This window comes from Nannobrachium achirus, assembly GCF_963921795.1.
Source record: "Nannobrachium achirus genome assembly, chromosome: 7".
In the NCBI taxonomy this organism is placed as follows: Eukaryota; Metazoa; Chordata; class Actinopteri; order Myctophiformes; family Myctophidae; genus Nannobrachium; species Nannobrachium achirus.
Genome location: NC_137816.1, coordinates 13,590,082 through 13,613,294, shown reverse-complemented (window position 1 = coordinate 13,613,294; position 23,213 = coordinate 13,590,082). Strand labels below are relative to the sequence as shown.

Below are 23,213 nucleotides of genomic sequence, written 5' to 3'. Positions count from 1 at the left end.
TCTTCTCGTTGATTTTCGACATAAAAAATAAATAATAATTTGCTGTTATGTTTTATAACCAATGTAGTAAGTAATTATATAGACTTGGTTATTTGTTACAAAGATATTTTATTTAATGCAGTGTACGGGACTCATATCTTAATTCCTAGAGCAAACAGGATATTTGTAGATATTTGCACATCATCAATGACATCTATACTGGCAATATTCTGACTGGAAGAGAGAGAGAAAAAACGATGTCTACTTTACCTTCATTTTTGGGCCATTCCGATAGGCAAGTGTCGTCAAGGAGTCCATCTGAAGTCTCCGTCCGAGTTTCTCAGTTCAGCAGAGACTCCAGCTCCGCGGTGTCTGCTGTCTCCACTATAGTATTACGAGCGCATCAAGCAGAAAAATGTTTTCCTCCCATTATTTGTGTTAAAGAAAGAAAGAAATAAACAGAGAAAGACATGAAATTGTGGGCAAGACGCTGTCAGTGCGAGAATATCGCATCACATTGAGTATTAGCTGATCTGAGAGCCTTTTTGCTTGATTTTTTATTTAAAGAAGGCCAGGGAAAATGTTTACATTTTGCAGTATAAACATCCTGCCCCATGTTCCTGTCTATCTTTTAAAGAAATCAGGAGGGTGGTTTTGAATATGAGGGGCATGTTCTATTGTAAAAATAAATCATTTAATATGCAGAAAATATTTTTTACATTTAAATCAGAAATTTGAGTGAGAGTATATAAAACAAAACATTTGGTACACTGATGATGTGTTGTATCTATCACAATCTAAAACGAAGAACTGCTTGTGTGCAGTGTAGCTATATATGGTCTGTATAGGCCTAAACAAAATAATGTACAAAAACATATAGGCCTATAGTCTATAAAAAAATAATGTTAGACAATCAAATGATAGATACACCTACACGGCAACCTTGAGACTGTCATAATAAGCATGTGAGCAAATAATATGTCTTAGATCAAGCCCATACATAACGAGTTATATTAATTTTGCTACTTTATGTACAATTATTAATATGTTGCCTGTTGGTTGTTTGCGCATAAAATCTTCACTATTTCGAGTAAGAGAAAGAAAAAACATTTCCTTGAAAACCGAAGGCAGACAGATGTGCACACACTCCAGCCCACCGCTGGAGTAGGAGGAGTAGTGGGCGGCTCCTAACGTTCGGATGGCCAAGACATCAAGCTTCCAATACGCTGATGGCAACAGATAAGTAAAAAGTGAGCTCCTCGGACGGCACGAGAACATTCATATCGACTGAAGTAGAAAGCGGCTCCCGTTCTGTTCCATATTACACTTTTGGACGTTGATTATAAGGCGGCCGGGCAGGCTTCACAGACTGGCGAGGAACGGCTTCAGAAGAAGATCACTCGCGGCTTATAAAAGACGGTCTCGCGCGTAAAGTTCGTCTACAACAATTATAGCTAATATTTTTTGAATTTTATGTTTATGCGAACTGTTATTCGAAACCACATTGCTCATAAGGAGACGCAGATTTGTTTCGGGTTTGCCATTATTATACGCAGATAACTAATGACGGCAGAGGTCCAGCAGCCCTCAGCGCAGACTTCTGCCCAGAGCAGCCCCATGTCTGCTGCGGAGAAGCCCCACGGACAGACCGCGGTGATGGAGACCGCCTCGTCCACCACCAAGACCAAAAAGACTAACGCGGGGATCCGCCGCCCGGAGAAGCCGCCTTACTCCTACATAGCGCTGATAGTCATGGCCATCCAGAGCTCGCCGACCAAGCGCCTGACGCTCAGCGAGATCTACCAGTTCCTCCAGAGCCGCTTCCCCTTCTTCAGGGGCTCGTACCAGGGATGGAAGAACTCCGTGCGTCACAACTTGTCCCTGAACGAGTGCTTCATCAAGCTGCCCAAGGGCCTCGGGCGGCCGGGGAAGGGCCATTACTGGACTATAGACCCGGCCAGCGAGTTCATGTTCGAGGAAGGCTCCTTCAGACGGAGGCCCCGGGGCTTTAGGCGCAAATGCCAGGCACTGAAGCCGATGTACAGCATGATGAACGGCCTGGGGTTCAACCACCTCCCCGAGTCCTATAACTTCCAGGGCAGCGGCGGGGGCCTGTCCTGCGCGCCCAACGGCCTGTCTCTGGACAGCGGGATCGGGATGATGAATGGACACTTGACAGGTAACATGGACGGGATGGGACTGTCCGGCCACTCCATGTCGCACTTGTCGGCCAACAGTGGACATTCCTACATGGGAAGTTGTACGGGATCCACTGGGACCGATTATGGCCACCATGACAATTCCGGTTCCCCGCTGCTCACCGGCGGGGGAGTGATGGAGCCTCACCCCGTCTACTCGAGCTCGGCCTCGGCCTGGGCTCCTGCGCCCTCGGCCTCGCTGAATAACGGCGCGCCTTACATCAAGCAGCAGCCTCTGTCTCCCTGTAGCAATGCGCTGCAACCCAGCTTGCCCACGCACTCGCTAGACCAGTCATACCTGCATCAGAATGGGCACAGTACAGATTTACAAGGTAAGGGGGTTTATTTTATTTTATTTCAGGTGCACTCATAATAATTAGTAGCCTTCGAATATACATTGCAGCATTATATGTAACTGAATTTAACAAGGGGGGAGTTTATTAAATCCAGAGATGAACAAAATAAGAATATTTCCCCCTAACCAAAGTCCCAGTCATGATGAGTCAAAAGAAAACTATTTGAGCCCTCTACTAAACGACTACTGCCAAGTCTAATTTCTTGAGATATTTTCGCATTTTTATTTACAGTCAGACGGTACAAATATGTTCTCTAAATCAGATGGTTGTATTTTGGCCATATAGAAATTATGCACATAGGCCAGCCTATAATAGGCCTATATATGATTGTTTTCCTCTTTAGTTTAAGTTACACTAGTAGTTAAGTTAAACTAAAGAGATCTGTTTAACTGTAGCTTAATCCAACTTCAAAACAGTGAGCTACTGTGTTTAAAACCTTAAACCTCACATGTTTTTTTAGAATAGCCTGGAAGTATATGCCTGCCTATAATTGAATGCAAGGGAATGCGCGTTTGTAAGGTCACAAGTTAAAGCGGTGCCAGGCAGTGCGATGCAATCAGCCAGTTGTTGCTGCGAGGCAGCGCTCCTCCGGGACTGGCGTGCGAGCAGAGCAGGCCACTGTCAATTAAAGCTGTCCCGCTATGTAGACTCCATCTCAAGTTCATTTTGACCGTTTTTATCATGGTCATCAAAGGAGGTCATTTAATTAGGCCGTATAGCCTGGAGCGTAGGCCTTTATTCAAAACGACCCACAAAAATCATTTTAATCTAAACAAAACACTACAGCTTATTTTAAATAAATATGATTAATTGTATCAGTGTTCATTAAATCCACATAGAACCAAAATATGGATTAGTGTGAAAACTGAAAAGAAGAGTTGGTTCCCGCAATTATTAATTTGACAAGAACTGTGTTGTTTTAATCAGGCCTAATGTATAGGCCTAGCTATATTGCATTATATCACGGCTATCATTATATTCTGTTATCATTTTTATCATCATTCTTATTATCTATTGCTTCCATAAAATAAGCTAATGAGAGGAGAAAATATTAAGTCAAGTAAAAAAAGCATTATAATGTGAAGCTTTATTGAAAAATTATTGAATCAGTTCTCTTAATAATCCTGTTGTTATATATTTCAAGCTAAGTTCTCAAAATACATTCAATGCCAGCATTGAATTATAAAGCGTAAACACGTTTAGGCCTATTAAGGTTACGTAGTAGTCGTTCTCAAAGTTGATTCTACAGGGCGGTCTAAATTGACCCATACAAGTCTGTAACTCTGGCAGAGTTTAGGGGAGACCTTGAAATGTAAAAGTTTAAGAACCACTGATGTAGGCTATGGCTATAGCCTATTATATAGGTTGTAATTTTAAATGTCTGTCTTGTCATGGCATCCTGTGAATAAGTGCTCTCTGTGTGTGTGTCACATCTCCATTCTCCAGGCATTCCACGGTACCACTCCCAGTCTCCCAGCATGTGCGACCGAAAGGAGTTCGTCTTCTCCTTCAACGCCATGACGTCCTCGGCCATGCACACTCCCAGCAGCGGCTCCTACTACCACCACCAGCAGGTCTCCTATCAGGACATCAAGCCCTGCGTTATGTGATGAGCAGCGGACAATCACACAACTCAGAGCACCAGTATCACTGACTTGAGCCATGACAAACCTGACGAGCCGAACACTTGAAAGGAAAAACAAACAAACAAAAAGAACAACAACCCCATGAAGAGAAAGCATGCCCTCTGCCCTGGAACGCGCGCACTGTGTGTTGACCACAACTCAAGGAAAAATAGACTACTGTTTTATCCCCACCAGCAAGTCGATGGACTCCATGATGATTACTACTTGGTAAAAAAGGGACGGAAACACAACAGGCTCATCATATAACAAGCACGTCATAAAAACAAAGCAAACAAACTGAAACTGCATGCTATGATCGACATGGGGCCGGCGGGGTACTGGGCGTATTAAACCCAGCTGCCGTTTGGTACTAGCTCTGCGGGCGGATGACTACCACTTAACACCTTTGTAAATATTTATTGATTTTGTTAAATATGTAAATGCACATTTTCATTGCTCCATCAGACGTTTTTTTTTCTCTCCTTTTTTTCCCTCTCTACCAAATTAGATTCAAGTTCCTTTTGGACTATACCATATCAGCCTTGACTTTTTAAATATTGGACATTATATATATATATTGTATAAAAAAAAAGATGAAGGCACTTTTTGAATAGCCTATAAGCGCAACTTTTTATTTATTCTGTAGGCCTACATATTTTAATTTTAGGCGAATTGGCCAAGGACGTATGCTTTATTGGCAATATTTGTCAGATGGCTTTCTTATTTGTTTTAAAATGAAATGAAGAAGAAAATGTCAGCACTGTTATGTCGTTTGTGTGTTTAGGTGTATCTAGATGTCGTTATTTTCAGCACTGTACATTTGTATGATTTTAGGAGCATTAGCGAAGGATAGGTTATAGGCTAGTCTAGGCTATATTACACCACACCATTTGTATGGAATTAAAGGGATATCTGACATGCAGTTTAAACTAATCATTTAGTTTAAATCATTTTGTTTTGTAACAGGCCAGTATAACGGTTTATTTGTGGGCTATTCCATAACGCAATCTGCTGATCGCTGATCCTGCTCTTTATATGGCTTGACCTCTAGGTTTAGAGGTCAACCTGTGAACACGAAAATAAATGAACAAATCTGGTTTCATTCAAAAAATCTTATTAATTAATGTAGACCTTAAAAGTAAAACGGACTAAAAGTCACTTGTACCCTGCATGGCCTGCCTGCTGCATGTGTAATTTAGGCTATGATCTCTTCCCATTAGTGGTAAGAACTCGTGGAGCCAGTAGGCTCCCCTAGTCTATACATCATAGCATTCAGATAACGTTGTCTCTGAAAAACCCTTTTGTCCAGATGCCCCATGGTGAAATAAAAGTACATTGGTTGCTATAGATTGAATAAAACATTAGTCTGTCACGAGTCCCGACACAGCGCCAATGTTGTAATTAAAGCCAATTCAATGTCTCTGGGCTTTAGACTGTAAGACACGTCATTATTGGCTAAGAAGTGATAAAGAGAATATAAGCATAACACGTGGATTATACCTGCTACACAAGAAATAAAAAGTTGACTAGTTGACTCTTGACTGACGTGTTTTTAAGTTAACTAGATATGCTGATGGCTGGAGGAAAACCTGCCCCTACAGATTTCACAATTGCCATGAAAAGACAACATTCATTATTAAGAGGCACCAATACATCAATAATCGATTAAGCAGATGTGACTGTTGATGTTCTTGAATATAAGTATATATAAATCTTTCTTATGGAATGCTCCTAAAGTAACTCAGTTCTTTTTTGATCAGCTGCAAACATGACCCTTGTACTTTAGTTCACCCTTGTCATAATTACATTTAAAATTCTATTAGATGAACACTTCATATTTTACTGTGTGATTCAAATTAAAATACATGTTTCTCAGGGATGCAATTGGGCATACATAAAAAAATAACAAGCAAAGGTGTGCCCAATTAAAAAATGGCAGTGTAGCCCAATTTTAAAAAGCAACAGATTATTAAATTCAAAATGCGCTACAGTCTGATGGGGCTACCATGTCCTTTGATGGACATCAGTTGTAAATAAGACAAAATACCTCCAGGGTAATTTTAGATATACATTCTCATTGGGTATTGTTTTGCTCAGTCAAGGTTGGTGAGACATGTGGTGGTGCATATTAAGTACATCTATGTGAGGCTAGCGTAACATGCTGTATGCTGTTGTATGTGCAATTGCTCCATTTTCTTGCAACATGACCACTATCTGAACCCTGATGAGATTTCCTTGTATGAACATGCCATGGTGTATAGGGCGGCAGGCTCCACAGCAGAGGGACCATGCATTAGCAAGCTGATGACATTAAGTGGGGAGCAGTACTTTGGCAAGGCTGAGGGGGTGAGATTCCTGCTGGGGCTCCACAGCTGTTCTCTGGCCTGGCCTGGATGACAGCTCCATAAAAAGTGTGGGGCCTGCTCTCTGCAATGTGCTCATCTATGAGTCCAGACTCCACCTCAAAGCAGGCAAACCCTAGTGATCAATGACCAGGTAGTTCGTGTTAAGCAAGGAAGGAGCATACGTATGAATATATATTTCAATTACAAAGACTGGGGTATACACTTTCATATTATACATTGAGGCCTTCTTATGTGACATGTGTACACATATTGTGGGCGATTCAAAAGTATTCCATCACTTTACCTCATTCTGTGTAGGAGGCAGATGGTACTATTGCAGCGTGCTTCCATTCAGAGTTTGTTGTTTTTAATGTGCAGACAAGCTATCAGATAACTTTATACACACATGCATGTCTCTGTATACCCCCGCCCCAATTCTAAGCTAATGCTGAGTAATTGGACTAGGATAAAGGTAGTAAGGAAGAACTGTTGTGGTCGTTCAGTGTGCAATAAGTGCTCTGTAACTACATCAAAATTTGGCTCCATGCTATTTATGTTTCTCCACACATCTTGTCTTTTTTCTAACTGTTGAAAATATACTAATAAAATTGTTGAGGTTGTACAGCTCACTCAAGTTGAAGAAATCTAATCATGTGGCTCCACACGGTAACACCGTGGATCCAATGTGGATCACAGAGTTCCGTGTGGTGGTCAGCCATCCATGACAGATCTATGCATGACTCCTAACTTTGGCAAGGTTTCAACCCGATCTGAGCCCCATATACTGTATATATATATTGAACTGATTAAATTCAATGTAAAATATTACAAAATGTATAAAGCATAAGCGGGAAAATAAATGTGGCGCTGATCGGTCCAGCAATTAGTGAGATTAGCTCCAGGAAACACACAGGGATCCTTTAACTGTAAAAAATAGATGCATAGTCACTTGGCATAACAGCTTCTCATTCCTTATAGACTTTGTTGGCAACATACACCAAGTGTGATTTGGCCAGGTATAACACCAGTTACGTCCACATAAGTGATTTCAATAAGGAAATTACAAAGACAAAATGTTAACTCCATAAATCCAGTTTATTCAGTACGCAAAATATCGTAAAAAGTATTGTGAGTATATTTTAGGCCTTTTACACTGCCTGAACCGAGGGCGTCATATAGTGGAACTCAAAAGTATAAATGGGTTATACCAAACAATGCAGAAGAACACCTACTTCTCTAAAGTCAGAAATGAAGGTTGGCCTAGGCTGGGGTTTCCAGGAGCTTCAACATCTTAAGCAGTTCTACATAAGCAAAAGGATGTTTAGAGAATGACTGGTGGTTAGTAGCGAGCCATTCTTGGGTGAAGAAATGAAATGCATTAAAGCGAACACTTTCTTGGCAAAAGATAGATGGACTCATTACCTGTATGTTGTTCATATACATTGTAAGACCTACTTAAATCTATGAATGCTCACGCGAACCTTATAGCCAACCCAGGCCACATTAGTCTATATTAGACATACAATTCAAAGCAAAAGCTTACAGTAGGCTATTCTAAATATGACACATGCTTACATATATATTCCACAAAGGCATGTACAATTGACTTTGAAGGTAAAGTATAGCTGCCACGTTTCAGCAAGGAAACTCCCCAAACTATACACTATTAACAGAATAAATCACTGCATTTTTTTTACTCGACTTCTTGTTATGCCCATTAGTACAGTATAATAAGCCGTCACTTCAGGTGTCAGGTTCCACTGTACTAAACTAAAGAGATTACAGAAACAAACCAAACTCTACTTAAGGCATTTAGCATGGGCTATGTATCTTTCCATTCCTATTACTAGGGGGTCTCGGCATGGTCGTCCCCAGTGCCCTCTACTGGTGTTGATATGGTCTTGGGAGCTGTCGCTGGTCTGGGTCTTCTATTGGGTGGGCCAGGTCTCCTGCCTCCCCTTTGGCTTTTGGCCAGCTCAGCCAGCAGATCGTGGCCGTTCAGGGAGAGGCCCTGCAGGGCCTCCAGGGCCACGTCTGCAGCCTGGGGGTCGCTGTAGTCCAGGAACGCCCTGTGCTGAGCTCCTTGCCAGGTGAGCCTCAGTGGTATGGCCTCCCTCTCTCTGAGCGCCGTCTTCAACTCGCTGACACGCAGCCCAGAAGGGATGCCTCCCAGGTAAACTGTGGTCAAACTCAAGGGAAGCTTGCGCTGAGGGGCAGGCTCAGTTCCTCCCTCTTCACCCGTCTTCTCTTTCCTCTCCCTTCTTTGTCTAAATACCTTTCCTCCCTCTCTGCTTTCTCCTTTACCACCTTCTTTGCCTTCAAACCTTCCTTCTTTGCCTTCAAACCTTCCGTTTTCCCTGCCCTCTCCTTTGCTTTCTCTCCTCACTCTCGGTGGGCGTCGTCTGGGTTTCTGCTCAGACTCCTCTCTGTTCTGTTCCCGCTGAGGCTCCTGTGTGGATTCGTCTTCAGCGTCCTGCTGTGTGTTCCGTCTTGGCCTGCGCCTCGGCCTGTTCTGCCTCTTGGGCCTATCACCCTGGAGCCCAGGCTCCCTCCTCTGGGCCCTCTCAGCCCCTGCAGCAGGCACAGCCCCCAGTGTCACGTCCTTGCCTGCCTGCTCCTCCATGTCACGCAGCGTCTTCAGGATGGGGATCTTCTCCAGCATGTCTGTGTTCAGCTGAGAATAGACAAAACTGAACTGGCTCAATGCAGCAAATGAATGACTCATTCAAGCCAACACACAGATAGTCATGCACTGGACCATGCAGCATGGTTGTCAACTTGTAGACGAGTGAAACAAGCAGATGGCAACAGATAGAATTGGTGTTATTCAAGTGCTACAACACCAAAACATGTAATTAATCATGCCAAGCACTAGTGATGCGCGGGTTAGGGTTTTTTATGGACCGCGGGCCCCCGCAATTTTAATTATCTGACCCAGACCAGCCTGCCCTGCAACAACGCATCAATTTTCACAGACCAGCTCAGCCCGGCCCGCCGTCATTAAATACATGTCAAATACGTCTTTGAATGTGGATTTTTAAGGCAGCCAATTTCAACTGTGCAAAAACAGAACGGAGGAGAAACTTTCAGCACTGATTTAGAGCACACAGCCTAACAGTGCAGTGCAACAGAGCCATAAAAAATATTGTTCGAACATTTAAACGCAATGAACCGTTAATTAGCTACATGACGGCATGACGAGTGACGACATGCATGCTTATTTTAATTGATAACACTCCTGTATGACTATAAACACGGAGCACAACTACTGTATCACAGAGAGATGAGGATCGAGTCAAAAGCCTAGTCACTGGCGCACCATGCTGAGACACCAAAGCAACAGCTCTACGCCTCTCAACATAATTTTCTACAATCTATGCTCTCACCGCAGCACAACAGCAGCCAACCAGCAGAAGGTAATTAACCAGCTCCTTACCTAATCTGCTGCGGAGGAGCAAAGTTTATCAAACTTTCAAAGGGTGTACGTTGTTTAAGTCAAAGGAGCATTGTTTTCATATCATAATATGAACTTTAGTTTAGTCAAAAGCTTGTACAATCCACACTGGTCCACACGTGAGTTCTGTTTACATTGAGCTGCAGATAGGCTGCGGCAAGTAGCCAATAACTATTAAGCAGAAGCACTTCCTCTCAAAGCGATGGATTTCAAAATAAGATAGGCTACTCCCGTAATATGATTAGGCAACTGGTTTTATTTTCAAGTCTACTTACAGGAAGTAATGGACTTAATTAGAATTACATGACACGGACCAGTTTGGCTGACGAGCATAGGGATGGACACTTGGTGCGCATTATAGACCTATAGTATTTGAACGAGACCGCCTCAACCTTCCCCGCCAATAAAGTGTACATTTCTTGGCCCAGCTCAACCCGGCCTGCGGGCTGACCGTGGGGGACCGCGGGTGTGGGCCGGCCCGCGCATCACTACCAAGCACAGAAGAAAGACATGCATTGTTCATGTTATTATGAAAGGAACCACATTTTGGTAAAGATAGTACCCAAGGAATCTCCTTTTCACATGATTTTATTTACCTCACTGGGCCCTGAGATTCCTTGAGTGCTGGCAACTTCTTCCATGTATCATGTTATTTTGAGCCGTGCACCAAAAAGACTTTATCTAATTTGGAGTGCTGTGGGCTTTCTGCTCTGTTGCAGATATCTTTCTCTACTGTAAAGCTAGTACCAACAACCAAAAAGCTCCCTCTCTCTCCCCCCTCCCCCCCCTTCGATTTCTTTTAACTTTCAAGCGAGAGAAATAAGTGGGTTTATAATTCAACCAATCACTCCTGTCTGAAGCCCTGGTCGGGTAGGGCAGATGGACCCAAAATGGACTATATTGCATCTTTTGAAAAAATAACACCTGTACCATTACTTCTGAAGGTAAGATAGCCTTCTAGGCCAAAATTCTCCTTAAGGGCAAGTGTAGCCTGTTTTGAGAGAGGCGCTTATGGGAAACACCTTCGTCGTAAGGCACCCTTTGTACCGGAGGCCTTCGTAGCGTCCCTATGAAGGCTCCGGTACGACCCCATGTAAGGATCTCTTTGAGAAACCCGGCCGTGGACTGACGGATAGAGATCCGGTTGTCCAGAGCTACATACTGTATCCAAGAGATATGCTCATATATGGCCCATATATGGTCATGTTCATATGGGGTCGCAGACTTCAAACTCTGGAGGGAGTGTGTTGCCCGCCGTCGAGTAATTAGGATATCCAGTTGTCTCGAACCGCCGATCCAACCAATATGCCCATATATGGACATTCCAATGTATGCGCATATACTGATAACGACATCAGTGATCTCCATGTATGGATCTCCATGTAAAGGGACAGACAGACGGGTACAACGGGTACTCTGACAAAGACACCGACATTATGTAAAGGTGGGATATTTGTATAGTTGTCCAATATGAGATCAGTGAAACAGTAAACTTCACTATGAGCTATAAAAAAACTATATAAAAAGATAAAAGGATAAATTCCTTATAACCCGAAACATCTTTTTGTACAAATGTTCTCCCCCCCCCCCCCCCCCTTTCCAATCAGTGCATATTGGACCACACATGCCGATACCGATATATCTGTGATAGGCCAATATTGGCCCACAAAGATGATGGGGTTCTACTACAAACAGTATACCGAAGTACAGTACGACAGCCTTCTGGTAATTACGGTGACCAAATAATCATTATGGGGGGTGGTGGGACATTTAACTTCCCCTTGCAGTTAAAAATAAAGACATAGCTCTCCTGGCTTCTCAGGCCTCAAAGAGTGTCTGCAAAGTGCTTTGATGGTAACCGGTGCTGTAAAGGATATGCAGGGCTATTGTTTATACCCTGGCCTGTCTGACCTGGCTTTCCACTTGCTCCTGCACAGCCATGCTGGCCAGGCAGAGAGGCCTTTGATGATCAGGCATGCCCTTCCTGTCTGTGAGGTCACTCGGTCCTGTTTACCGACGTGGATGTCTTAAGGGACCCTGAGGTTATGTATAAACTTTATAGAGGTTACGAATAAAAATCCCCGCAATTAGCATAAAAAGAATAATCAGGTGGCAAGACTTTGACTAACGCCCTGTATGACAGTATGACAATTTAACCTGAACAAAGGGCCGACTTCACTTGAAAAAGGTTGTTGGGAAATATTAGTGGACTTGGCACCAAAGAGAACGGCAGATGCAGTTAACGTTATCATCAATGGCTGTCGAACACGCTCAAGATTCAAGAAACACACTTTCTGGTTACCTTAGTCCAAATGATACCCGGTGGTTTGGGGTGCTGGCAATCTGTTTTGATAAGTCTAGTGGGTGTCAGGATGTAGTCCACAGTCAGGTCATGGCTTTCCATCAGCTCCTCTGGGATGTCCACAACCTATTGGTACAAATATAAGTTCAACAGAGAATGAATGATAATGACTTTTTATTACTATTCTTCTGGACTGTAATTTTGATCTTTCATTTTTCTGTATAATTCTTTACTGTTTTTGTTCTAACATACTGTACAAATAAACATGCCTTGCCGTACAAAACCCCTTGGACAGCTGCATTACCTATGGTTTAATTAATTAGTGTGTATAGTGTAAGTAAGGCAACCTAACTATTGTTCTAGGTCCGAGAACCCTTTATGTCACCTAAAGTAAACCCGTTTTCAGTTAACCTTTTTCTGTCACCTAAAGTGAACCAGCTTTTCTGTAATCCTCATTGAGTTCAATGGACATTTTTTGTAACCTTTTTGTAACCCAAAGTAAATCCATTGAGTTCAATGGACCTCAGTGCATTCAATGTGTCTCAGTGCATAAGCTATAGGCTAGTATATACTAGCCTAATATATATATAAGAGAAAAATCGAGATAGAGTTGTTTAAGTTGTTTATAGCAATGCAATGTCAGTTGTTTTGGTTGATCCCATATTTACAAAACTACTGACTGAATTGACTGTGCATGGCAAATTGCCATGAATCCAAGGCCTTTCATCTTGTGCCACCCATAGGCCAAGATTTCCACTTTAGCTCAAATATCTCTATCTTATAATCTACTGGGCAGACTGCAGGATGAACCCTACAGATTTTGGTACAACAACAGGTACAATGTTGGTTATCGCATAACCTGGTAGAGCGTGCATTCCAAACTTGCAACATTCCCGACCTGCCCAAGTCCGACCGCAACTCGCTGCAGCATTGTACAGAGCCTGGAGAATTAGTATCTCTGTTCACTCCAAAACAAACGTAGCCTTTCTGACCCCTCATTGATGTAGTTTATATCAATTGCTCTGGAATTGTGCACTTCGCTGCTGTTTATTCTCATCAATGTCTGATGTGCTTTCACATAATTTGTCACGGATATTTTGTCATTTCTGGCGTCAGTGGAAAGTGTGACCCATCTCTCTCCATTGATTAATCTGACTGTGTTTGTTGTAGCTTTATATATTTATGTGTAATGACGCAGACTAGATGCTACAGTAGCCTACGCTCGTCCCCAGTTCACCTTCTGGCCAAAGCTGTGTCAAAGTGTCCCTGAGCAAGAGGCAACCTTTAAGTGCTCCCCCCCTGAGCGCTCGTAATAACCATCAGAATTTCCCATGTAGGAATAAATGGTCTCCCATTTTATTGATTGATTGGGTCAAGTATTCCTTTAAAGTTTTTGACATGGGCGCTTGCAGGCATCTGGTGTGGTTTTTCTGTTCTTTACAGGTAATCCTTCAGTGAATATACAATATACGTCCCTCATTCTGTCTCTAATAATTATTTTAAAATGTCCCTCCCCCTTTCTTTTTATCCCCACTAATGACAGTGCAGGGCTCTAAAGAGGTAGATTCGAACCATATTCGTCCAGTTCTGTGTAAGAACAGCTAGCGGGGCATTATGTGCATCTGTATAGAATTTGGAATAAAGAACATATACAAAATGTAGAGTCATTAAAACATACTTACGTATGATGATGGACAGTACTGCCAAGAAATACAGCATAGTTTTGTATTCATCTGTTAGTACCCAAATCACTGCAAACTGCAACTACTCTTTTGAGTAGAGGTCCAACATTATGGGCCAAACCCTAATGGATCTGTGAACCTTTTCCGAGGCACAAATAGTTATGAGATCGTTTTCAAATGACTGACCCCCCCCCCCGGATGTACCCGGTGAAATTGGTTCCGAAAACCAGGTGGATCAGATATTTTTTTTTAAAGATAGACTCATGAGGTTTGTTTTGAGATCCGATTTGTTTCTGAGATAGGCCATTACAGACCGACCCATTATGTCATGGACACGACATACCTAAAATGCCTTTAACAGGTTTCAATAAGCAATAACTGACATCTAGCCTAACAGCCATGTAGCAGCCTATAATTGCGACCGAAGATCGCAGTTTACCATGAGAAATGTCACCGCTTGTCTCCGTGTGTAGTGTACACATTTTTACAGTCTATGGGTTGGTTCCCTCACAGGTGACATCACCTATGTTAAAGTCCATATATGGGTATTTGCCAGAATCCCTTTTATGCCCAGATATGAAGATCCCTGATGTTATAGATATATCACTGGCCAGGTGGCCAAGACATGGCCCATATCTGTGTGGGGGATCTCCATGTATGGGCATAAAATATATTGTATGTTGTGATGTCATGGGAACCACTCTAACAGAATCCCTTGTATGCCCATATATGGAGATCCCTGATGTCATCAATATTAAGCCCATATCTAACAGGACTTCATATGGGAATGCCCATACATGGAGGAAGACAGTCCATATCTGTGCGGCTGGTTCAGACAGGGATCTCCATGTATGGGCATAAATGGAATGTACTATATACAGTACATGGATCTCCATATATGGGTATCTGGTCCGATATACATCACTGGCCAGATGGCCAAGAATTTGGCACGACCACGCCCTATGTCGCCCTGAGGCGTCTTACTAGTAAGTGAGTAAATGACATTAAATTGCAAGTTTTCCCCTTGATGAAAAAGGAATCCATGATCGCACATGACGCTTTGTTCCCTGTATATTGCGCTGCAGTAATCTGATCCCAGGTCAGTGTAATCATGATCTCTACCGATCAGTGCTGAGCATGGGTCTTCTCGAATCCACTGACGGAGGCGCCAATTTTTGTCCACGCCGCGGGGGGCTGAAGCCATATCGAGCGCTACTCCCCGCCCGTTTGCATACATGCAATTGATGCAAATAGACTATAGGAGCGCTCCACAGGGTGCTGAACCCCCGCGGCACCCACAGACTTGCCGCCTATGCACTATGATAAACAGACACGAGGTCCGAGATAATATAACTGGATCCGATTGTACAGCTCTCAGGTCCTGTCGGGTATTTTCGGAATCGGGGGACCCGTGAAGGGCTCTACTTTGGAGTATAGATATGACATGCTGTTTTCATAACTCTGAGGAATAAAAAAAACAAAAACACTTCAGTCCTTGACTGAAATGTTGCCTGCCTATTAAATGTATCTTTATTGAGCAAGTGAAAAAAGCATGCAGGTGTTTTTGATTCCTTAGTTGGATTGTGCATGTCTATTTGAGTTTTTCCTCCGATGAGCAAGAGACTTTTGCTTTCTTATTTCGAAACTCTAAAACATAAGTGAACTCACCTGGCAGTCATGGACCACAGTAACAACCACAGTAGACTCGTTCACAGCCCCCATTGAGACCATCATGCCATACTCCATGTCAGCATAGCCCTCTCCTTTTCCAATTCGATAGCCTGAGCAAGATAAAGATAAATATAAGCCAGAGTGGTAATGAAAACAATCAATGCAGAATGGACTGTCTTGCCGAACCATTTCAACAACAGCATAATATTGGCCGTCCTTCTATATGCAGAAGAATGGCTAAAATGAGGCTGTCCATTAAAGAGAACACCAAGGATAGACTTCAATGGAGGAGAAACTGAAAATATCACAGTACAAGAATTATTCAAAAGGTCAGATGTATTTTTATGCAGAGGCAACAGAGATGTCTTGCACTTGAAAAATGAACCTTATTAAATGTCCACAGCCTAGGACCCAGAAGATCATAAAAGCATCATGAAAACCATGTGTCTTTGTTTGCATCTTTACAGCCATGTGAAAATGCATGAATCGTCATAAACATGTCATCATCTCAATATTGTTTCAATTTTCGTAGGCATTTTTAAAGTCATTACAGAGTTATACTTGGTTGGATGCTGGTGTCACGCACTGAAAATAGCCAATCTACAAGCTCACAACAAATCAGAGAGTGAGCTTGTAGATTGGCTAGTGTGCGACACCAGCACACAACCAAATATATGCTACAGTTAGGGTTGGAGGCGGTAACCGCCGTACCGCCGTACCGCCGTACCGCGGTCTACCGCGGTGTCATTGTGCTTACCGCGGTAAAAAGACAAAAAAAAGGTCTATTTTTTATTGGAAAACAAGCAAGTTTTAAAACGGGGGAGAAGCGAGGACCGCATGCGCTCCATGCCGCTCTGCTCTGGGCCGTGTACCACACTTTGGAAGCCACATACGTCACTCAGACACAGACCTGCACACAGTGCACAGGGCAGTAGAGTACGGAGCACAACTCTATGACGGAGCAGCATAAACTTTCTCTGTAATCCACTCGACACAAGGATGTTAATACATACCTTGTGTTGTGGCATATCTTTTTTTATTCATACGGATTACTGGCGGAGCGCGGGCCGCGTGGACTAAATCCGAAAATGAAACTATTTTACTTTTTCCACCGCGTCGCACGTTGTGCCCCATCCGGCGGCGCGTCGGCGATTAACTAAAACCTGTATATAGCAGCACTCAATCACTGTGATTTGAGAGTTGAGACGTGACGTGAGTTTACAGAATCACTGTACAAGATCTGACTACCCTTCCTCTTCTGGTTTGTTCACACAGCTGTTTGTGTCTGAAAAGCCCAAGTAGCTAGCCTACGTTACTATGGTAACCCGACAGTGCAGATCTAAAAGCTCAGAACGCGTTGCGGATGCGATGTGTTGTGAGCTTGTAGATCTGCTCCTTTGAAAGCCAGACCCGCTGTGCTGTACGGAGAAGTATAACTCGGGCAGTCAGGCTGTGTCGCCTCTCCACTGTGGAGAGGCGACTTTTGGGAAGATGATTGCAATATTTTGGCTTATCGCCGAACCTTAATTAATAGATACGGGGGTGCGGTAATTACCGCAGTACCGGCGGTAAATGGGAAGACGGTAATCGCGGTAACAAAATGTCCCAGGCCTAGCTACAGTAAATAACCATGTCAGTGATAGACAAGGTTTGCTGAATGCAGAACACTCAAGAGCCCTTGGGAGTATCAAGGATCTGATTGAGCACATCTGCACCATTTATTGTCATTGTTTATTGTCAGTTTTTGGTCAAATCTTCCAAACAGTGTCTTGATGACATGTCGTGCTAGCTACAGTACCACACATGGCACAAGCTTACAACGTTGTAGGTTTTCCAAGTCTGACTGGCTGGCTTATAAACGTTGCCATGTCATACACTTTCCCAATTTTGATGTTGCAAACCACTGTGAAGGATTCTGTGCTGCTGCCGAAGCAGACAACATTTTTCAGTTTCAGTATAAACTTTATAATCTAAAAAGGAAAGGTTTAGCACAGTAAACTCAGAATAACAATATAAAATTGTCTCTTATTACTTTCTTCTACACTTAGTTCTTTGTTTAAGTGAGAGTGAACTGTTTTACTTACATGTAATTAGTTTTTCGTTCTTTTTTTAGTCAAGTAAACGTTTGTTTTTGAGTCCAGCTAGAACAATGGACACGACCGGCAGAAAAAACAATAGTGTATTTGTGGGGAAGCACTCCTTTGGAGGAGTAGGGACAGTTTTTAGACAGACAGACAGACACACGTATAGAGTATATAGCAGTCAATCTTGAAATTAATCAAGATTGAGCAACTACATGGCCTGGCCCATTTCTTACCTAAAATGTATAAATTCTTTACAAACAAGCAACCAGAGACTAGCATTCCATACTTCTCCTAACTGGCTGTAAGCTCCCCAGCTGGACGCAGCTGCGCTAGCAGCAGTTGAACTCTTGTTGCAGCACAACTCCCATATATAGGAGGCCGTCACTCACACCTCGGACACGCCCATTTTATTGCATTTTGTGAATGTTCGCACTACAGTCATTCGCTCGCAGCTGCTGGTGTGAATTCACGCTAGTGAATCTAGTAATTATATCTGCCATGGACAATTTCAGTTTATGAAGGTTGTAATTGTAAATGTAACAATGTTCAATGCCATTAACCGTCAAGAAAATGTCATGATCTTGACAACCATAGTGGAGCTATCCACTGGCTCTCACCTTTTTCAGACACGGCGACAGAGCCAATTACCAACAAGTCCACCTTCACCTTGTCATCTAAGCCAACAGGCACACTGAACTGTTTGACACCCTAGAAATATAAGATTGAGAAAGAGAAGAGAAAAAAAAAAACAGGTGACTTAGAATGAATACAAAAAGCACATTAGTGGATGTGCTGGAATCATAAAAAAGTGATGTAATAATCAAACAGCATTTGTAATATTTTGAATATTCAAGAGAAATAATGTATAAGGTCTGTATAGTAGGTCTAACCTGAGAGGTAGAGCACACACGTAGTTGTTCTTTGTTGGCTCCCTCAGGAGGGGTAATCTTGTTGAACAGACCCGTACGAAGACGAGGGGTAGGGACCAACAAGGTTTTCCTCGCCTATGAGAAGGACACCGGAAATTAGAGGAGAGGCATCCACGACACGTTGATATTATATTGATTGGAGATAAAGTATTACAATATGGAAGGTGAGCTATAGCGTACATTTAATTCAGCATCAGAGAAGCTTTGATGTGTCACATGTGGTGTTTGATTGATTGATTGAATATGTTAGTCAAAGTGTAAACAGCAGGTGGTACAGTCAGAAATTAAGGCTAAAAGGATTACACAAAAGTGTCCTGGGGACTTGTTTCCATTGTGGTCCACTGTGGTGTTAAATTGTGGTCCACTGTGGTGTTAAAGGTATATTCAGTGATTGCATTTCATTCAAATAAAAACATAATTGGTACATTTTCCATTCATTCTCCTCACTAGAATGTGTGCTGAACATATAAGGACTTCCACCATGGTCCGTGTTACGAGCATAGCTAGATTTGGTTTTCAGAGGTGGCCAGCCAGTCCTCGACCAATCAGGGTAGAGTATGGCCGTAGTTATGTTATGATGTTTAGTAATGATGGTCAAAATAAAAGTTTTGAGAACCAGTCGCTCTGAATTAAGAACGTCTGCTAAATGCCTTGATTGTAAACTACTGAACTCATAAAATGCCACAGTCTCGTAGTAAATCAGTATCATACATATCCTGAAGCTGGAGGCCTACCGATATTCAGTGATTGGGTCTAATGATCAAAACGAGAACATTATAATGGTGTAAAGAAATCTATAAAAAACGAAACATTTCCACGATGTAAGGCCAGTAAGAGACAAGATGACCCCCGGCCACTTTCATTATCACTGAATACACCTTTAACCCTCTAAGGCCCGCATTAAGAAATACTTGAAATAAAAAATTGAAAAAAATCAGATGGTGTTGTAGGAGTCCTATTAAGAGGAAAATGTAATGTTTTTTTCAAAAAAAAGTTTTTGTAAGATTTTATAGCCATAAATCAAAAATCATAAATCATGCTCTAATTTACATATGGGGGATATTTTTCACAATAATAACATATGTACATGTTCTAGACATTCTAATGATCACCAAAAAAAATAGTACAGGCATTTTACTTATGTTTTTGTGAGGTATAGCTTCCATGAAAAAGTGAGATGTTGTTCGTCAAAACTCTGGAATTTCAGCGGGTGTGGCGGGTGTGAATGTCAGCCCCTGTGGGGGGTATTTATATGCAAATATTGTGGCCAATGGCATTGTAATACTAAACAATAGAATCCAATGGTGGTGTTTAGGTGGTAGGGGGAGCTAAAATAAAATGATTTAAACCTTTTTTTGGATAAAATACAAACGTTGTAATATTACAACCGTGGGCCTTAGAGGGTTAAATTGCAATGAAGAACCAGGTCTAGGTGGTGACCGTGGGTCCTCATCCTTGAGACATGGTGGCCCACCACCCTATTTGCAAGGCTACCTGTAGCACTGCCATCCGGGCACCCTCCAGAGGCTTGTCTGGATCCACCTTCACCTCAGCTGTCTGGGTGAACACATCAAGCTCAGACACCCTGGCACAGGCCGTGTGGGCACCCTGAGCAGAAAGAAAGGGCGCATGGGGTGAGTAACTTACATCCAGACTGAGGAGGCGTGCCTGCTGCTGGGGTCTGTCGGGGTTAATTTTGACGGTCTGGCTGGACTTGAACTCCTGCAAGGCTATGAGCCTGTCACATGCTTGAACCGCACCCTGGCCAGTAATCATACAGTAAGATTAGATAGATGAATGCACATGGAGAGAAGGTTTCATGTACATGTTGTGAACCTTTGCAGATAGAACATTATAAGTTAGATAGTTTATCGCCACGGACCCAATAAATCACTGACAGTATCCGTTTGGTTCCTAACCATCAATCATATAGATGTGGACCGCCTTGTACCCCCTCAGCAACTCTGGGGGTCCCACGACCCCACTTTGAGAACTACTGGTGGTTTATAGTACGCTACAGAACAGAACAGAACAGAACATTTAAGATAAGATAATATTCACACTGCAGCCTGCAAGGATGGCCATTTCTGTTACCACGGCAACAGCTTTCCTTACAGGAAAACTGTTGGAAATTCCTGTAGGCCCCAAAAAACACTGATAATATTTATTAAAATAACGACGGACGTAACTTAGTTGTCCCGGTTTAACACTAGACTACGGTGTTTTGTAGACTATATTCTGACAATTTGTTCTTACAATCACACAATTATTCGTGAATCGTGACAATAATACTTATCGAATGTCGGGAAAATGCTGATTTAAGACGGTGTTAAAAAACGTGAAGCCTCCGATCTACCTTGAAATTTGGGATTCTGTTGTGAACGGGCCTTGGGAAGTTGGCCAGGTTGTTTTCTTCAATGTAGTCCCAAACTTTCTCCCGGATGCCCCATTTCGTGACATCTGTGGTAAAAGGGCATTGGTGAGTAAGAATTTGCAACAAACAAACACACAAAACATTGTGTACGATCAGCAAATGCTGAACACATATCCGTATCCGTGTATGTGCTGGCATGGAACGATAATTATCATGTTACGGGAGTTAGCAACAGCACAGCGTCAACGACATTTACCATCATTTATCTTCGTAACGGGCTCCATTGTTTGCTTTATGGCACGAATTATGTTCCTCAACAACACTCCGAACTAATGTTTGCACAGCGGAACGCTAATGGGCTGTAGACAGACCGTGGCACATGGCAGCAGTTCGGCTGGTAGCATGAACACGAACACACAGCAACAGCTGCTTGTCAAGACACTTGTTATTGCTCGGTACGGCGGCTCAGGAGGACCACAGCTAGTGGTTCTCACGTCTCAGCCCTTTTCATCAGTGGCGTAAAGTATATTTTACTGCACTCGAGTACAATTTTAAGGTAGCCTATTTGAATATTTCCGATTTCCAATACTTTTACTTCTACTCGACTACATCTCAGAGCTAGGCAAATGTTGTACTTTTACTCCACTACATTTATTTTATTTACATTTTGATGAAGTACTTTTTCCACCACTGTTTAAAAGGGGCATGAAAACCCAGGCTGTGGTTCTTGTAGTTGGTTTTCCAGTTCAGTTTAATAACTACAGCAGTTTAAAAAACATTGCAAGCAACACAGCTGCACCAAACAAAGTATTAATGAGTCTGTTGGATTTTCAGTGTCCAGAGCCAATGTGCAAGCATGATAGACAGTAATTGACACGCCTATTATTAATTTGATTAGCTGCAGCTGTGTTACTTATATCACTATATTAGGCAGCTAGTTTACCCTGCTGTAGTTTTTTTAATATGAAGTATTAGAATATGCCTAGGGACCACCAAAACATATTTGTCTGCGGACCACCATCAGAGAATATTTTGTGCCAGGGCCCCCCACACATCTTTGTTGATTAAATAAATAAATAATAAATACATTTTTACAAGAATATATGAGCTTGTAGATCGGCTAATAGCAGATGTATATACTATATAGGTGGTTAAACTGATTTGAATGCTATTTTAACACATTTCGCTGGGGATTTCCTGGAACCCTCTCAAGGTCCCGGGCCCTAGCGGTCCCTGCCTGGACCCAACTCTGAGAACCATTGTATTATATAGGCTACTTTGTGGTACTACGGTGTAAGGCTCCATTTACACTGGCAGCCAGATCCAGCCTGAATCAGATCTGTGTCACGTCCAGATTGGAATCTGATTTGTTCTTTGCGACCATGTGACCATTTAAACCAGTCAGATTCCAATCTGGATGTGGCACAGATCTGATTCAGGCTGGATTTGGCTGCCAGTGTAAATGGAGCTACTGAAAACTAATTTCGGTATGGAGTATGAATTGGCCATTACACATACCACAAACCAAAAAGAAGGTGACGTTATTCAGTGTTTCTCAACCTTTTAATAACAAGGACCCCTAGTTTTATATGCATTATGCCATTCATTTATACTCTCTCAGGGGCCTTTTCCACCGGCAAATAACCGGTTCCAGAACCAGTGCCGGTTCAACTTTCTTCGAACCTTGGTTCGTTCTTGCAAACCGGCTTGCGTTTCCACCAGATTGAACCATGATTGAACCAGAGGAACCAAGGATGTTGTGGTTCCCGATCGGAACCAACTTTTACGGTTCAGAACCAACTCCGGTTCTCGGTGGAAAAGCACACCTCTGGTTGATCCCATTGGCAGGAGAAAGAACCAGAACCGGTTCTTTGGCACTGCCAAAGTGCTACAGAGTTGGTTCCGAACCGTAAAATTTGGTTCGTGGCCAGTTCGCAAGAACGAACCAAGGTTCCAAGAAAGTTGCCATCCCATAGGTGGGAGAAAGAATCCGAACCGGTTCTTTGCTGGTGGAAAAGGCCCCTCAGAGTCACAGACTTCTAAGGGTTCATTTAGTTATGGATTAGGACTCAAGGAGGCAATAATCTATCAGGCCCCCCACCACAACCCCATTATACCCAGAAAAGGCAGAGGTGTGGGCATGCAAACACACTACTAGAGTTATAAGGCATGTGTGTGTCAAGAAAGCACATATACCACACAGGATTAGCATAT

General features: G+C 42.6%; 2 protein-coding genes across 4 annotated transcripts; one reads left to right on the top strand and one right to left on the bottom strand.

The window, feature by feature from the left end:
• The first annotated feature begins 1,293 nt into the window (after positions 1-1,293).
• On the top strand, positions 1,294-7,115 carry foxf1 (forkhead box F1). Its single transcript, XM_080729271.1, has 2 exons — positions 1,294-2,509; positions 3,980-7,115. The coding sequence occupies exons 1-2, from the start codon at positions 1,543-1,545 to the stop codon at positions 4,141-4,143; spliced, it is 1,131 nt and encodes a 376-aa protein (XP_080585397.1). The 5' UTR covers positions 1,294-1,542; the 3' UTR covers positions 4,144-7,115.
• Positions 7,116-7,592: 477 nt separating this feature from the next.
• On the bottom strand, positions 7,593-21,429 carry mthfsd (methenyltetrahydrofolate synthetase domain containing). Of its 3 annotated transcripts, none has more exons than XM_080729491.1 (8): positions 21,256-21,429; positions 20,982-21,085; positions 20,120-20,386; positions 18,587-18,700; positions 18,314-18,404; positions 15,610-15,722; positions 12,260-12,385; positions 7,593-9,177 (listed from the first exon to the last, which is right to left on the bottom strand). In XM_080729491.1, exons 1-8 carry the CDS (start codon positions 21,281-21,283, stop codon positions 8,350-8,352), a joined length of 1,671 nt encoding a protein of 556 aa, XP_080585617.1. In that variant the 5' UTR covers positions 21,284-21,429; the 3' UTR covers positions 7,593-8,349. The 3 variants fall into 3 exon arrangements, with proteins under 3 accessions (XP_080585617.1, XP_080585619.1, XP_080585618.1); XM_080729493.1 differs by having other exon boundaries at positions 20,273-20,386; XM_080729492.1 differs by having other exon boundaries at positions 20,120-20,233.
• Between the last annotated feature and the right edge of the window lie 1,784 nt (positions 21,430-23,213).

Bases quoted from the DNA above. Each gene is read 5' to 3' on its own strand.
- mthfsd (XM_080729491.1), bottom strand. From the start codon at position 21,283: ATGGAGCCCGTTACGAAGATAAATGATG. The intron at 15,723-18,313 runs GTGAGAGCCAGT...TATCTTGCTCAG, and splicing joins TGTCGCCGTGTCTGAAAAAG to GCTATCGAATTGGAAAAGGA. The intron at 12,386-15,609 runs GTGAGTTCACTT...TTGTACCAATAG, and splicing joins CTGTGGTCCATGACTGCCAG to GTTGTGGACATCCCAGAGGA.
- foxf1 (XM_080729271.1), top strand. From the start codon at position 1,543: ATGACGGCAGAGGTCCAGCAGCCCTCAGCGCAGACTTCTGCCCAGAGC. The intron at 2,510-3,979 runs GTAAGGGGGTTT...TCCATTCTCCAG, and splicing joins GCACAGTACAGATTTACAAG to GCATTCCACGGTACCACTCC.